General features: G+C 40.8%; 1 protein-coding gene and 1 long non-coding RNA gene across 3 annotated transcripts in view; one reads left to right on the top strand and one right to left on the bottom strand.

The window, feature by feature from the left end:
- LOC122188183 overlaps positions 1 to 14,609 on the top strand; it is a 34,901-nt gene extending 20,292 nt beyond the window's left edge. The window contains exons 3-4 of one of the 2 annotated variants that reach the window (XR_006181502.1): positions 4,530 to 10,823; positions 11,264 to 14,609. This is a non-coding gene — a long non-coding RNA (uncharacterized LOC122188183). Of the gene's footprint in view, positions 1 to 4,529; positions 10,824 to 11,263 lie in introns of those variants that run through there. The other variant, XR_006181501.1, reaches the window with a different exon arrangement.
- EPAS1 (endothelial PAS domain protein 1) overlaps positions 1 to 16,545 on the bottom strand; it is a 77,988-nt gene that overhangs the window by 26,161 nt on the left and 35,282 nt on the right. The window contains exon 2 of the mRNA XM_042886239.1: positions 8,352 to 8,542. Coding sequence (XP_042742173.1) covers positions 8,352 to 8,542 — 191 coding nt within the window. The remainder of the gene's footprint in view (positions 1 to 8,351; positions 8,543 to 16,545) is intronic.

Below are 16,545 nucleotides of genomic sequence, written 5' to 3' on the forward strand. Positions count from 1 at the left end.
GCCCATCACCCATCCTGCAAAGCACTGGAAGGAGCTGGCCCAGCCCCGGAGCCATCAGGAGCACTTTGTGTCCCAAACATTGCTTCTCAGCATGGCTGTTTGGTTAGGTGGAAAGACGAGAAACCCGGGATGGGCAGCACAGGCTGGCGTTGCATTGCTTTCTGTCCCTGCACTGTGCATTGAACTACATGCACAGGGGCCAATTCCTCCTCAGTACAAAGCAACTGGCTTCAGGAAATTACATCAGGGCCAGCGTTTAAAATACAGAAAATACACAATAATATATTTGAATAGTATGCACTTTGACCATAATGACATTTAGGTGGGGAAAAAAAATGGTAAGTGACCATCTGCTCCCAAGCTTGTTTCTGCTGTGTAAAGAATGTCAAGGGTCTTTTTTAACTTTTCCGGATGCAAACAAATGGTTTATTCAGCAAGGATCATGGCTACAGCCCAAGACAATCAGCCAAGTGTGGGTTCGGAGAAAAAATGACTTTTCAGCTCTAACCCCAGACCCTCCTTTCCATTTTTTTTTCCAGCTCATTAAGTTTGCATTAACAAAACATCACCATTCAAAGGCAGGAAGGCTATTCAAAGCATTTGTATTCTTAAATGCCTCCAACAGTGAAAGACAAACACTTTACTTGTATTATCAGGTGATTAAGTTTGCTTTTCCATGTATATAAATTATATTACTTGTACAAACACATAAAGAGGACATCGGATCATTCACATCAGGGCTGCAGGTTCAAAACCTTAAGGTCTTAGTCCAGCAAAGCACTTAAAGACACAGACAGCCTTAAAGCTTAAAGTGGTTACAGGGATTTGTTGGATCAGAGTTTAACTGTATTATTAAAACTACCTTTGTCCAGCTGGAGGCATCTGTGATGAGGGCTAGGAGGAGGGAGGGGAATGGTGTGTGCTGCTGTGCCTCCTGGTGCTTGCCAGCCCCGTGGGCATCCCTAGCCGCCTCTCCAGAGGCATGGGGAGAGGCCCCTGAGCTCGTCATGTTTTCCTCTGCTCAGGTTCCCTGTGGTGGCCCCAGTAGGCACAAACAGTGCTAAGCTCCTGAGCAGCACAAACTGAAATCGCAGGTCTGCAGCAAAGAGGGAGGCCGGCACCGCTGCTGTGCCCCTGCTAGGCCCTGCATTGGGGGCTTAGCAGTATAATTACATTAATACAATTAATACATAAGAATCCCTCCTTTGGCTACACTTACAATGTTACAGCTTGTTACATTCTCCTGTGAAAATCACTAGCTATTAATACACAGAGGATATACGCACATTAGGAGATTGATACACTGGGCACAATTAAGTTATTCCTACCTGCAAAAATCTGGTTTTCTTTAGAACAAATCTATTTAACAGCAGAAGAACAAATAAAGCCACAGTTGCTTTGAGCTGGTCCCAGAAACCCTAGTTATCTTTCACTTTGCTTTGAATTTTCTTCATGAGTTTATGGTAGCGCCAGGCTGGAGCGTTAGCATAAGGAATTTCAGCTCCAGATGGAAAAATGAGGCCAGATGAAAGCAGGTCGTCTGCTCGAGGAGGAAGAGGCAAACAGCCTGAAATTTCCAGTAGGTCTGAGGCCACTTATCTGGGCAGTGGAGCTGCCCAGTATGAAGCCCATGCAGACTTGCTAGCCTTTTCCAACTCTTAAAGAAAGTTAACTGTGGATCCAACTTACTCTGATTTTTAGGAAGAATTTTTACTGTCGTCATTACTGTTTAAAAGAGCTGCTACATTAATTCTGCAATAAGGATGAACTTATTTTTTGCCTGCGATTATTTTTATTTCCTCGCTAATAACCAGATTATCTCAGTTCAGGTAGCAGGACAATGGGACAGTATTCTAGTCTACCTATAAATTAATTCAGCAGAATGAGGCACTGTAATATAACTGTTCATATTATAGTTCCATTTATGGACCTCAGCCAAGATTATTCTCATACACCACTAGGAAAACCTATAAGAGAGGGAGAATCCCTGTCTTGCTGAAACACGTAGACCTTGAAATAAGTCAGGGAGCCACAAAGCAGTGAAGTGGCATCCCTGGGGCTTCTACATCACACACAGGAGCACAGCAATAGTGTCCTCAGACCCCATGCAATGCATTCACATTGCCTCAAGGCAGTATTTCTCAGTCTGCATCAATTTTTGATATGGCATTTTTGTAGTCTATATCTCAGTCGGTATCAAATTTTGAAAAGCATTTTTAATCAGCTCTATTTTGAAAAAAATTTGCACCAGCTTTAGTAGAACGTATTCATCAACAAGAAACTTTGAACTGTAATGGCAAATGCTTATTGCAGTGTTTATGATAACCTTTTATGCTAAAAATAGCTCCTGTAAACAAGCTTTGATTAATTCCCACTGTCAGGATGTGCTCTGTTCCCAAGTTTAAGAACACTTTTTCCGTAGATGCTTGCTCATTTCCTTCAGTCCAACCTCTTGGAATGAATCTGAAGGCTCAAACTCTAGGCTCTCCTTACTGCTCAGGTACAAACAGACCCCTAGCAAACAGCCTCCGCTCTTTCAACAGCTTTGTTCTGACCAAGAGGTGCATTTTTTGGGGGCGGGTGGCGGGGGCCTTCTACAAGGGATCACATCACCAACTCCACAGACTTGTCAAGGTTTGCTCTTATCCTGAATCCAACAAGTACCAGAAAGTTGCTCAGATGCTGTGCATAGTAGACACGAGGCTGCAAGTCCTCTAGAGGATTGTAAAAGCTGCTTGGTGCCAGTCATCACAAGTTAGGGAATATGTAAGAGCAAATTTAACCTGCATCAGAGAGGGCAATTTTGGGACAGACCTGTCTCTTCCCAGTTTCTTTTTTTGCATTCGGGGAAAGCAACAGATTTCCCACTTCCCCCCCCTTGACAGAAGGTACATCCTGTGCAAGGGGTTATTTTCAATACAACCAATAAATGCTTTCTTTTTTCACAAAAAAGCTACTCTTAAACCTGAATCTTCCTGAAGGCTCCTATCTCTAGGAGCACAAGAAATTTTGCTAAAGAAAACACTTAATGTTAATGCTGCAATTTTACTGTAGTTTGTACCTAGCCAAATCCCTCAGATTCTACTCTGAGAAGGTGCTTTGAGTCATGCTGCAATTGATGATGAGTAGAGGAACACAGCATCACATCAGACCAGGCTTTCTGAGCACACCTTCTCCCCAAAAGGGATGTCACTTCAGGCAGCTGAGGGTCGGTACCCATCTCCACTCACTCCTACCAGCACAGCTGGCACAGAGCTAGTTTCCAATTTAATGAAAGCAAACAAGTGGACAAGCTATTTTTAAAGCACTGTTTTATGCCACAATGGTCTGAGATTAGATGCAGCTTGTCCAGACATTCAAAAACAATGTCCACATCAGTTCTCCTCGCAGTTTGTGCTCTCCCTTAAAAGCACAGAGAAAAGCTATTTTTTCCCTTCTGCTTCCCACTGGTTTTCCTGCTCTGTTGTCTCCCTCTCTTGAAACAACTTCACACTGGCTTCCTTGTGGCCTCCCTTCTCCCAAACAACTTCCCGTCTGCTTCCCTGTTCCCTCCCCATTTCTTCTGCTGTCTGCTTGCACAGAAGCGACTCCCACCCAGCTTCCTTTGCTGGATTCTCTGCAGAAAAGACACCTGGGTGACTGTACAATTAACATGAGATTGTAGCAAGCTGATAAAGCTGTGCTTTCCTGATTAGCCTAACTAAAAAGTCAGCAGTCATGGCACATTGGTGCCAAGGTGTAGTAACTCCTATCACATGTGCGGTCCAAATAAACACTTAAAATTACTGGCACCCCATATGGGCTTCCTAAAGTGAATTCTCTTTCTAATATTCAGACTACAACACACTGAGTAAACCTTAGAAACTACCACAATACTAAGGGAGACAGATCTATTATTGTGTGGAAAAAGACAATTATTTTTCTTTTGCCATCCATTCATACCCGAAAAGCACAAGCTGTACTAGGGAATAGTAAGATACAAATACTGGTATTGGTCTTTCTGACCATGCTGAAAGACATAAGCTCCTAAATCCAAAAGCTCCAATATAGATGACCACCAAACAGCCAAATTTTAGCAGCAACTTTATGGGATCAAAGCCTTTACTTGAACAAAGATCTATTCTAAATTTATCCCAATGACACTAATGCAGTGACGGCAAAATGTATTATGCCAACAGAATTAGAAGACAGCTTGAAAAATATTTAAGAGGTCATAATTAAATGATATTTCTACTAACATTCCAATTATACCGCGTACTGTTGTGTGCACAACATGGAAACAGTATTATAAAGCCATTGTTTCAGTTTGCTTCCTGTGATACTAATCTCAATCAGGCCGTCAGACTAACAGCCTGCATTTCTAAATGTTAAAGGCTTCCTCTCCAACATTCCCACACAGAATTGCCTACTGTGAAAATCAAAGGGAAACGCGTTACTAAGTAAAGAAGCAACTTTTATAAAGCAAAGCCTGGTATTTTTTACCCTTTTGAACTCTGAGATATACAACCAGCTATTTCCTATTATGATAGGATGCAAGGGCCCGGCGGAGGCCCCGCCATGGCTGCAGGAGAAGCGCGCCCACAGCCCAGACGCTGGGCCTTCCAGCAGCACGTAGTGCCGAGCTCAATGCATGCTCAGACTCCAGGCTCTGCCTTTCACCTGATGGAAGAATGTAGGCACAGATCTCCCAAGGTCTCAGCTTTCTGCCAGCTAAATAATCGTTCTGCAGGCACAGCTAGCCAAAAAGTCGAGTTACACAAGCGAAAAGCTCTGTTCCAAGTCAGAGAATGGTACAACAGGGCATCAAGCGTTCAGTGCCAAGGGACCGAGGCTGGCACACTGCCTGAAATCATCCATCTGAAGCATGAGGATACCCCATCCCTGGAAGTGTCAAGGCCAGGTTGGATGGGACTCAGGGCAGCCTCAGCTGGTGGGAGGCAGCCCTGCCCATGGCAGGGGGCTGGAATCAGTTGGGTTTTAAGTCCCTTTCAACTCAAGTCATACCACGATTCTGTGTGCTTGCAGAAAGATGAGGATGCAGTCCCACGAAAGCTCTCGCTTGCCCTGTTCCCAGTAAAATTGCCATTTTACTGGCAACAAACAACATTATTAAATATAATGTCTTCCACCAGGAGCTTTTGATATAATTAATAATAAATAACAAAAATACTAATCAAGTAGTATGTTTTTCTCTACTAACTTCTGAGGTATTTACCAAGCTGTACCCCAGGCTTATTTTAGCGACATTGTTTGTGCGTGTATATGTGTATATATATATATATATATAAAAGTACAGTAAATGTTATTTCAATGTCCTAATTAATGACAGAACACAAACTCCCACTTAACTCCAGTTTACACTAAGAGTCTAGCCCAAATAATCAGTACTGTTCCATGAAGACAACATAAAGCAAAGAGGTCTGCAGGCTCGGGTAGGTGTTTGTCTCTCACGAGAGGCATGCTCCAGTTCTCTGCCACCCCATAGAGTTCCCAGTTAATCTGTCAGAGATGACAGAAGAAGCTCTGTGCTACCCAGCGCTGGAGTTAGGCTCCTTAAATGCAATGCAGAGTTAATTAACTCTGAATTAACAGTCTGCTAGATGCGACTGTCAAATGGGGGCAGTTTTGGTTGGGGCTTGGAAAGAGGAAAACCAACAGGGATCTCATAAGCCACTTCCATTTCACTCCATGCTCTTGGCAAAATCTCTTCATATGGAGTAAAAAAATAATCATTTTGAATTAAATTAGACATCCTAATAGAGAAAATTTGTGTCTTTATGAAGACTGACATTGCTCAGCTGACCACAAAGACTTTGATTCCGCTCTCACAGGAACAGGTCAGAAAAACAACACCTTTCCAACATTAGCTGCATTAAGTAAGTACTGTACAACAGGCCTGAATGGCAGAAGCTTTTCAAAAACTCTCACCTGCCAAAAGTTTGCTTAGAAATACCTATATTCAATTTTCCTGCTTTGTCTCCTGAGGGGAAGAAACAGTACTCAAACTGATATAAATTTGCTTTGGTTAGAATAGCACTCTACCTATGTGAATTTCAGGAATCTCAGCAAGTGTACACTGCACAATAATAATTAAAAAATATATATTTCAAAATCATTATTCTGATAAAGAAAGTTCTCTCTCTGATTACCACTGAATTCCAAAGCCTGATAGGTTTCTCTTTCCAATATTCGGAGCTAAACAGTTTCAGCTTTCTTGTTTAGCTTGATTTAAGCATTAGCCAAACCTGGAAGAATATAAGTAGCAGATGAGCAATAAATTACAAGTACTCAGTGGTTTTCTAGCTTGAGTTCTTTCATTTCCACATATTCCCCACGTCAGAAAATAATATCCAACTCTGCTAAAAAAATCAGTCCCTTCAGACTAACTTAAGCTCAATCCCTCAAAAGGGAAACATTTAAAGATTTTGAAACTCTGATCCACACCTCCATGGACAAATCTGCATCAGGTGACTTAATCCAAACCAGTATTTTAACTGGGGAAGCAGATCAGACTAAAGGCTAAGAAAACAACTAACATAGAAGAGATTTGGAACATCGTTAAAACACAGTCTGTCACAACTGTAACATTTCATTTCCAGATTCCTGTCTAACTGCTTGGTCACGGTGATACCTCAAGAAAATGTATATCGACTACACAAATCACACTGGCTTTCAAGCAGTGTCACAGAAGACACACCAAAGTATGCAAATATATGAAAAATATATCAATATATTGAGTCGTCATCAGTATCAAATAATACAATCTTAACCCTTAACACTTAAGAAGTGCTGAACCAAATATTTTGTCTGTAGAACTTTGTCAATAAATGGAAGTGTATTTGAAAAGTTCACTTTAAATTCAATGGTTTTCAGGTCAGCAAATATTTCCTTCTCACAATGACAGCATCAAACTATTTTCTTTGAACATCCACAGACACAAGCATTATTTATATTATCTGTTACAATCCTGCAGAAATTTGCTTTTCCTATGCTGTACAGTCACTAGTTCATCTAATGTAAATATTTGTAAAGCTGAAGCTGGTTGTGGTTTTTTGTTTTGTTTTTGCTTTTTTTGTTTTGTTTTTAATGAGAAAGCCACTAAAAAATTGGCTTGCTGTATAGCATTTTAAAGAATGTTTACCTATTTAATGCACTTCAAGCATTAATTACATGGAGATATCAAAGATTATTTCCAAATGCCGTTTAGCAAATAAACTTTCCTTTTCACAGAAGTAAACACTAAAATCCAATTCTATAAGTTAAGGTAAAAAGCCCATATTTCATAAAATAGTCGTAATAGAGTCCAAAATAGCTACAAATAAATGGGGCATACAGACATAGAACTGAATCTGTTGTATCCTTCAGACTAAGAACAACAAACTAACAACATACTTTTCCAGGGGATGAGATACTTCCTAATGGCATTTATTAAAGCAGTTGTTATGGTATGACTCAATTTTTCTAAAGAGAGGGAGGGCAATTGTGACCTTATTGGGAGTTTTGCCATAAATGAAGTAGAAGACAAAATTTTGGCTTTGCTTTTCACAAATAGTTCAACATTTCTTTTAACATATTCTTGACACATAAAGTCAGTATAAAAATTTCCCCAGACACAACAGTTATTCTCACTGATTCTACATGCTATTCAAACAACAAATTTCTATCAATGTGATTATGCAAATATAGGTGCAAAATAAGAATAGTGTTTGTTTTATCAGTTTTAACAGGCTAAAAATGTAATGCTAGTTTAACATTTCAGATTAGTCCAAAATAAGCAATACTGATTAAATAGAATCCATTCATATCAATGATTTAAAAGTTGTTTACTTTAGCTCTCTCACTCTGCCATATATAGACAACCTACCGTTCATTACCAGTGTGTAGAACAATCACGCTTTTAGAACAAAGTATTGGACCTTTGGAACTTCCCAGCTGCCTTCTGAATGCAGTGGAATACACATGCTTGCCATGCAATTAGATGTGCTTGTTTCAGCATGGAAGCTTAAGGTATATGTCTGAGTTCTGATTAAATTCCTAAAAGCTCAAAACATTGTAACTGACTTTTATAGACCACATTCAATTGTTCTTAGAGTTCAGATCTTACAGATGCAAAAATGCATCAGTTGTTAGTTGGATAATGGAAACCTTATATGACTACTGTCACTCAGATTTTCTATCTCAGTTCAAATATAGACGGTACTTTTTGGGGAAACAAAGCAAAACAAAAACTGTAAATCTCACAATATTCTCACATTACAAGCAACTGTGTCCTGTTGTCCTTTTAGAACCTTGCATGGATCATGCACATTCTTACTAACTAGCATCAACAACTTCTTTTAGCCAGACATTACCTGAAGACAGAAGCTTGTGAGTGCGTAAGAAACTGATTGCCAGGCGCATTATGGATGCCTTGTCCAGGTGGGAACTGACATTGTGGGGCAGGGGCAGTTCATGAGCCAGTTCGTAGAATACTTCCGTCTCTTTGCTTCTCCTGCATCTTGCTGCATCTCTCGATTTCTCCTTTCTCCGCTCGGAACTGCTCCTACCAGGTAGAGAAGAGAAAGGAAAAAAGCATTTTTTGAAATTCAATTCACAACTTCAGCGAGGCATTTATACGAGTTAGCCTTGTCATCAATGAATCCATTCTGCCAACTGGTTTAAACTTCACTGACCGAATATTAATATTCATTTGCTCATTTAAAGTGGGAGTTAGGGGGGGACTGCTGCAACTGGAAAATCAGCCTTCAGATCCTTTGAGTCCTTGCTGAATGTAACAGGTTCAAGATCTGTTTTAGCCGAGATTAAATATGAAATAGCAAACTATTATTCCTGAGATTCAGTACATGTTAAAAATTGTGTGATATCTAAATTTGTTTTGTTCAATCTACAATAGTTCACTAGCAAAACACTTCAGAATGAGTTGGTAATTCATTCTAAAGCTGGAGAAATTGCAGAGCACATGTGTTTGTGTCACAGATAAAATGAATTGCAATTGTCATTCCCTGCATTAAAATAAAGGTAATAACAGGGTATCCAACTATGTATGTACAGCTGTCTCAGTTCTTAATGCTACTCTGAAAAACCAACTTTCCTTGACCACAAAGAATATAAAATGGAAAAGAAAATACTGCTGCATGCAAGAAATTTTGCCTTAGTAAAAGCTATTTTAAGGAAAACAACATCTCTCCATTGTCCATGAGAACAGACACCTTCTTGAGTGAAACAACAAGACGAATAAAGACAACCTCCCTTAAACACCACAGAGAACAGAAGAGCAGGAAATAACAAAGGGGAAGACATTTTATGAAGCAAGTATACAAAACTAAGCCACCAAGGGACACAAAGCTAAATTTAACGTGAGAAACACAAAGGCTACATTTATTATGGATTTGGGATACAATCGTTTAAAAGAAAACTTCACTGCCTTGTTTCAGAAAATACAATTCTTTTATTTCAGAGCATGAAGAACCCAATGTTATTGGAAAAAAAAAAAGCTCAAAAACTACCAATTGTTTCAACCTAATGAAGCTCTGCTGATATTACAAGTTTCTTTCACTTGCACGGGTTGAGGTTTCACACCGTAATTAGATATATTACACCATAATAGACATATTTTTCTGTCAGAGTTCCACAGTGGAGTATCAGTGCAAATTGCACAGCTCAGATGAGCACAAGTTGTGGAAAAGATCGACCACACCATTTGTGCTGATACACATTCAATCTCTAGAACTCGCCAGTGGTGGGTCTCTTCTTGCCAAGCCTTACAAATATTTCAACTTGCCATTTCCAATGTTAGTGTAAAGTAATGAGTCTTTAAAGCTTAAAAAACTCCCCATCAGGGCAGGACATATCACTAACTATACTCTTTCACATTAAGAAGATGAGGAAACAAATGATGTGACAAATACTAACCACATTGCTTAATCCTATAAGCTGTTCAAATCATGGTTGGTATGGAATAAAACTGCACAAAATAGAGTTTTAATATACAGTAATGCATTTTAGAGAAGGTGATCATTTCTAGAAGATCCTGAGTGACTGCGAAGTTTCTAGCATGGAAACCACAGGTGGCTTAGAAAATTACAAGTAAAATAGCCAGGGTATGTATTAAGTGCTAAGAGCAAAGTTACAGTAAGGTGTGTGTTGGGGTCCACCCAAGGCTGAGTGTTCAACATCATCTTTCAAAGCAGAAAACTGCTCAGAGCACATCAGTAGCACTCCTATGGTTCAAAACACTTGAAGCTGGGCATAAGCATGGGGATCAGATAGGTGGGATGGCAGGTGTTCATTACTGGGTGTGCTAACAGAGAACAGGGCCTCATAAATGCTTATGGTATCTTCTTAAGATCCATGTTCAGCCTTTGGCAAACCTCTTTCACAATTCTTTTGCCTGAGGTGAATATTTTCTGACATGGTATCTGTTACAGGAGATATGTACAAGATGAGACCAACACACTTTTAGTTAGGTAACAGCAGAATTCAGCTGAATAACAACTTCAGTGCATTACAGGAGCGAGCACCAACCCGTCCAAGTCTGAATCTAAAGTATCAGATATTCACAAGGTAACACTAGCTCCTTATTTTTCTCTTTGCCAAGTAAGAGTCAGACTATACACACATTAAAAAAGTCCCTTTACACACAGGTGTCCTTGAAAGTATAACAAAAAAATGCCCTATGTCACCTTGGAATGGGAAAACCAGGTGAATTACTCAATCTGACGCTTCTTTTACAGGTAACTTGCTCTCTTGAGAAAAATGCATCTGTGCAGATTCCACTCTGGGAAAAAAATTCTCAGTTTCTAATTCAGCCACTGAGAAAAAAGGTTAGAAACAAAGGAAAACCAATCCAAACATAAACTATGCAGCAATATTCATGAGAATTTCCAACTGCAGCTTGGAAAATCTAACTTGAACCATGAACACTTAAGCTCTGCTCTAAATCTAAACCCCATGATTTTCATATTAGAACCAACGTGGGCAAAAGATGGCCCAATTCTGTCTCATGTAAATACCAGATTTTGAGAACTAAAGCCAAACCCATGTCGCAATTCATGCAGGGAAAAAAAATGGGTTGTATAAGAGAGGGTAGGGTCTTTCAGGACACCACTCCAGCCACAAAGAAAAATATTTAGTTTTGCTAACATCTGTAAATATAATTACCAATTGTGGCTAATAAGACAAGCTTGTTTCATAATCACAGGTTACCCAAGATTTCTAACAAGTAATGCTATGAGCTGAGAATGATTTTTTTTCTGTGCTGCAGATACCTTCCCTTAGCACTGCTTCCAACAGTAAGTAGCTCCCTGCTTCTCTGCAATGAGACATAGCTCAACGCACACCACCCAGTGTCCTCTTGACTTGGAAAATGAGAGGAAGAGCTGGCCTGTTTGACTGCTTTCTAAAGAGTTCTTGCTCACACATAATCATTTTGAATAAACAAACAATTTGCTTGTTAAGCATTTCCCTGTGTGGTTTCCTGCACCTCAATTTTCCTCCTCTTCTACCCTAGCTCAGCATACCCTCAAGTTGGGTGGTTGTTGTCGTCAGGTAAGTACAATTACACGGAGGCACAAAACAACCCCTGGCCTCATGCCTCACATCATTTCCCCCAAGCAGAGTCTTTACCTGCTTAAAAGACTGCCATCTAGTACTCATTCATCTTGGTCGCACAAAAGCCTCCAGAACATTCAGCCAAGTGATACAGCTCTGCAGAATGCACTATGTTCATGGTTTTCCTTTGCAGGTAGCAGGCCATCTCACTTCCCTGCAGCTGTCCTCCATTTTATTCACTGGGAGAGCTTTTCTCTCTGAGCAAGGTTTGGCTACCCTCAGCCAGAAAGTGAAAATATAACTCCTCAACAACTTTGTCTGAAGGCCAGGCAGAAAGGTTTACATGGAATCCTGCTCACACATCATTAGAGCAATAAAGGCATAGGCTGCAGCTAATTTATGAATCATTCCCTCCCAGCATATAAACCGCCCACTTATGTGGCAAAAACGAGCAAATGTGTGCGTCACTGTTCGGAGAAAGTGGAGCAAGCAAAGGCAGAAACCTTCCTCACCCAAACCCATGCCAGATTTTTAAAAATGCAGGGGGTAATGAGAGGAGAAAGCCACTTCAGATCAACCCATCCATGCACACTTACAAGGGTGGGAGGTCCTGCAGGGAAGCTTCCATAATGCTTTGTACTTTTGGGAGTCCCAGGACCTGCCAGGACCTGGCCCTGCTCCACCAATACACACACATACTCACTCAGTAATCACTGCATGATCACAAACTGTTCCCCTCAAAAAAAACAAGAAAGGAATGGGAAAGCTCAAGTCTCCACTGGAAACAAGGTGATAGAGCTCAGGAGCAGGCCTGGGGTTTCTGGTTAGACTCAGTCCACTTGCTCCCAGCAGCTTCAGTTTGCCTTTTGAAAACAGAAGTCGTGGGCTGCTGCCTGCAGCACTAGCAGTGCTTGGCAGTTTCAGGTGGAGCTCTCAGCGTGTCACAAGTTGAAGCTCTCCATGTTTTCTTCCACCAAGCCAGACAACGAACCAGCCCAAAGTCTACACTCATACCGGCTGCAAATGCTGCCTCACCAGTCAGGAAAACTCAACTGGGAGCAAGAGTGCCTGGTGCAGATGACAGAGGTCAGATTCCCATCCCCTCGCTCACCCCAGCATCCTTGCAACACAGCTGTACTGAAATCAATGGGAATGCCAGCAGATGAAGGTCTTGCTTGAGGTTCAGATCATAATCTGACTTCCAGCAGGCTCTCCAGCTGCCGTGCTGGAAACTTCAGGCTTGGAAAAAGCTGAACCCTCATATAACCGCCCCTGCCCAAACAACTTTGTAAAACTGTCATGTCATCCTGGGGACCTGTCACCCCTGGCAGCTCCAAACCTCTGCAGGTGGGAGCAATCCCAGTCTTCAGTTACCCATGGAAGCCCTTGGAACTTACTCAGCTGACGATGGTGCCGGGTGGTCAGCCTCAGCCATGCTCCTGATGTCTAGGGAGGGTGGCAACCTCCTTGCAGCTTGCGGAGTGGATTGCACTGTGTCCCAGGCTGAGATAGCAACTTCCAGCTCAGTGTTTCACTGCTCTCAAGTCCACATGGATCAATACTTTGCTCATGTAAGACTAGGCAGCACAGTAACTGCACTGTATTACCTTTCTACCTTGTAGGTGCCAGAACACAGGAGATTTTAGTGAAATCACAGCCTGCTCCTCGCATAAGAACACCTTATTTGCAGTCTGGTAGTCTTCACTCATACCTGCACACTGTGTGACACAGACATAAAACCTTTTGAAATACATAGCTCAGACTGACTTCCTTCAGTTTCCTTCCCTATTTTGGTGACCCTTGGACTTTGCTTCAGACTGCCTTCCATGCAAACTAGTAAAACAGCAAACATATTACTTTATATCCACCGGCTGGTTATTAAATGTTTCTAGTTCCAGCACTTTAAAGGTCAAGAATCCAGAGTTAATTAAGCTGTCATATGAAATTTCTGAAGTAAACTCGCATTTCAAATGGCTTAGAGTTAAGCCTCAAATGCTAACTTATAGAGCAAGAAAAATACATTCTAGGGATGAAAAGATAAGAAAATATTTTACAGTACACACAAAGCAAATTAAAAAACGGGGTGGATGTTTAGCATAAAAAAATTCCAATTTGTAAAAATATTTTAATGGGCAGTACTATCCTAGATAACAACAAAGATTTATTTCAAACCAGCAAATCCACTTTTTGCAGCGTGTTTACATTTTGCTTTACCTTTTGCTTAGCAAATCCCTAGATGATTTAAGCCACCACCATATCTAAAAAGGAGTTTTGCTCCATAGCTATCTCGGAACCGTACCATCTGACAGCTCAGAGATGTGCCTGCATGTGCACCAAGCAGCCAGCGGTCATGCTTATTTAGCCTTGAAATTCCTTTAAAAATAATTCACTCAGCTTTGTAACCATTCTATCCAACAAGCAGTTTAATCTGGATGGCACCCTGTGCTTTTTGAAAGTCCCCTCCATTAGAGCAATAAAAGTGACCATCAGTAAATAAAGATACTACAAACTCACTCACACCAGGAAACCAGGCCCAAATATGCAAGCTGTCAATGAAATCCAAACACAGTGCCATACAGATCCCTCCTTATACGTGAACACGTTCCAGTGAAAATAATTGTTTCTAAAATCTGAAAAAGCACCAGATGAGCAAGTTTGGCACACCAGTGGGAAGGGGAAGAACAGAGTTATGCCTCAACTGAGGAAAAAAAAGAAAAGATTTGAAAATGTGTAGTGTTCATGGCTGTAAAGTGCTAAAGTGGCACTGTTGCACATTGGAAGATGGCACCCAGTACTCAGGCAAAATGAATATGAACTCCACCAAAACAAGGATTTGTTAATAGAGGAAATGAGAGTTCGAAGGTAACAAGAAAAGTTACTAACAGAGAAGGCTATTACAAAAATAAGGAAATGAAATACCTTCCACCCTTCCTTTAAATCTGCTTTGACTTACCACTGATTCCTTGGTTTGACTGGGGGGATTTTTCGTATTTTCTGCACATACCCACTAAACAACAAATTGCTGCTGCTGGTTTAATAAACATAGGCACCTACTGCTATATCAACATGTGATGAGATTCTTTCCTCCAAGTTTAAAAGCTGAGTCTAGATTTTATGAGTCAGAAAATACAAAAGACTTAGATCAGAAAAAGGCTCACATTAAGAACAATGTTAGCACGATAACTGTGGGACTTGGCTAGTCTGAGTAGTGTAGCAAGAGATGAAGCTTAAGAGAACACTGGACTTCTAGTATTTTTAAGTTGAAAATACTGATGATTCACTAAGTCTACATCACTCTACTGTCGCTATGGCTTACAATAACATAGATGTGAAAATGCTTTCTTGAATAGGAAATACATCAGATCTTTAGATGGGTACAAGAAAGACAGAGCCAAGCTCTTTTCAGTGATATCCAGTGACAGGACAAGAGACAATAGGCACAAACTGGAAGATGAAATTCTATCTAAACACTAGAATGGACTCCTTTACTATGCGAGTGCCAGAGCACTGGCTCAGGCTGCTCAGAGGGTTTGTGGAGCCTCCATGGTAGGAGACCTCCAGAAACTGCCTGGGCAGCCTGCTCTGGAGAGTCCCACTGGAGCTGGGGTTGGACCAGATGGATCTAGAGAACCCTGCAAACGTCAACCGTGCTGTGATTCTGTGAAGTCCCATATGAACTTTAAAACTACATACAACACCAACTTCCTTAATGTCTGAAGCTCTGATGGTATCAGCAGTCCATAATCCTAAACTGTAATTACACATTTCTAGATGTGCAATTTCTTTTTTAAATGAAACTTCCTGGGATTTACTTAAAAAAAAAATTACCCTAGGATAAACAGCATTACATTCATACATTTTAAAAACATTTATATCATTTACATTCAATACAGTTGTTAAGATAAACTCTTTGCACCTCTGTTTTTTAGTACCAACATGAATACGTTATCACGGCAGCTAAAGAAAAGTACTTCTGAAGTTTGACGTTGAGAACCTTACTGAGGCTGCTGGACCCTTCATATTTTTTTAAAGCTTTTAGGTTTGCAATATGTCATCAGAGTCTGATAAACGTAATCATAGTAAGCAAAACAATGTCCACAGGATTTACGTCCTACCGTTTTCTCTCATTTTATGAGTACCTTGAACTGGAGAGATAAGTATTAGGATTTCATCAACCATTAATCTGACCAGGGATTATTTTACAATGTTGAGAGCACAGCCCATTCGTCATTCACCATACCAGCATGAACCTGGCACCTCAAAGGATATGCCGAACGTGGATACTCTCAGGCTAGGATCAGCCACCGGGAACCTCATAAGGCCTATGACACGTAGAAAAGATGTCAGGCTGCTGCTTGATCAGCAGGTAGAACAGATGCAGGCATTGCCTTTTTGACTTTTCAACACATTTCTTGCATTAAGGCTAGAAGAGTGCAGTATGATGGAGAAGTAGTTCTTATAGCTCCAAGTGCCTGCACTCAGGAAGGAGTGGTGATGGCCCCAGAAAGTGGCAGGACAGCTCTGGACCATCCTGTAATGCTGCAGAGCACGCTCAAGCAGATGAGAGAATCATTTCCGCAGTCTTCTCAAATACTAAGGAAATTGCAAAGGAAACAATTCCCAGCACATGGCCAAACTACAACCAGAGGAGCACAAAGATTTCTAAACTTAATATTCCCTCCTGAGACTGGTTTTGCATCTCTCTGCTCTATTAAGATATGGGATCATGGATTCCTTCCCTGTGGCAAGCAACTCTTTGATACCAGCCAAGACATAGCAAGCTTCAGAGATAACTTGTAGACTAAAAGGAAAAACAGAACCACTGAACACAACAGAAAGGACTGTTTCTACATTGGCTGAAATTGAACATGCTTGCAAACAGCCATTTTTGTAGCGAAAAATATACAACTCTGCTTTACTTCACTGTTTCTGCTCTCACATTCAAGAGTACCTGCAGCACAGTTAGAGCTGGAACTGCAAACCCGACCATGGGGA

This window comes from Lagopus leucura, unplaced genomic scaffold (assembly GCF_019238085.1).
Source record: "Lagopus leucura isolate 7727_CA_CO unplaced genomic scaffold, USGS_WTPT01 Super-Scaffold_73, whole genome shotgun sequence".
Classification (NCBI taxonomy): domain Eukaryota; kingdom Metazoa; phylum Chordata; class Aves; order Galliformes; family Phasianidae; genus Lagopus; species Lagopus leucura.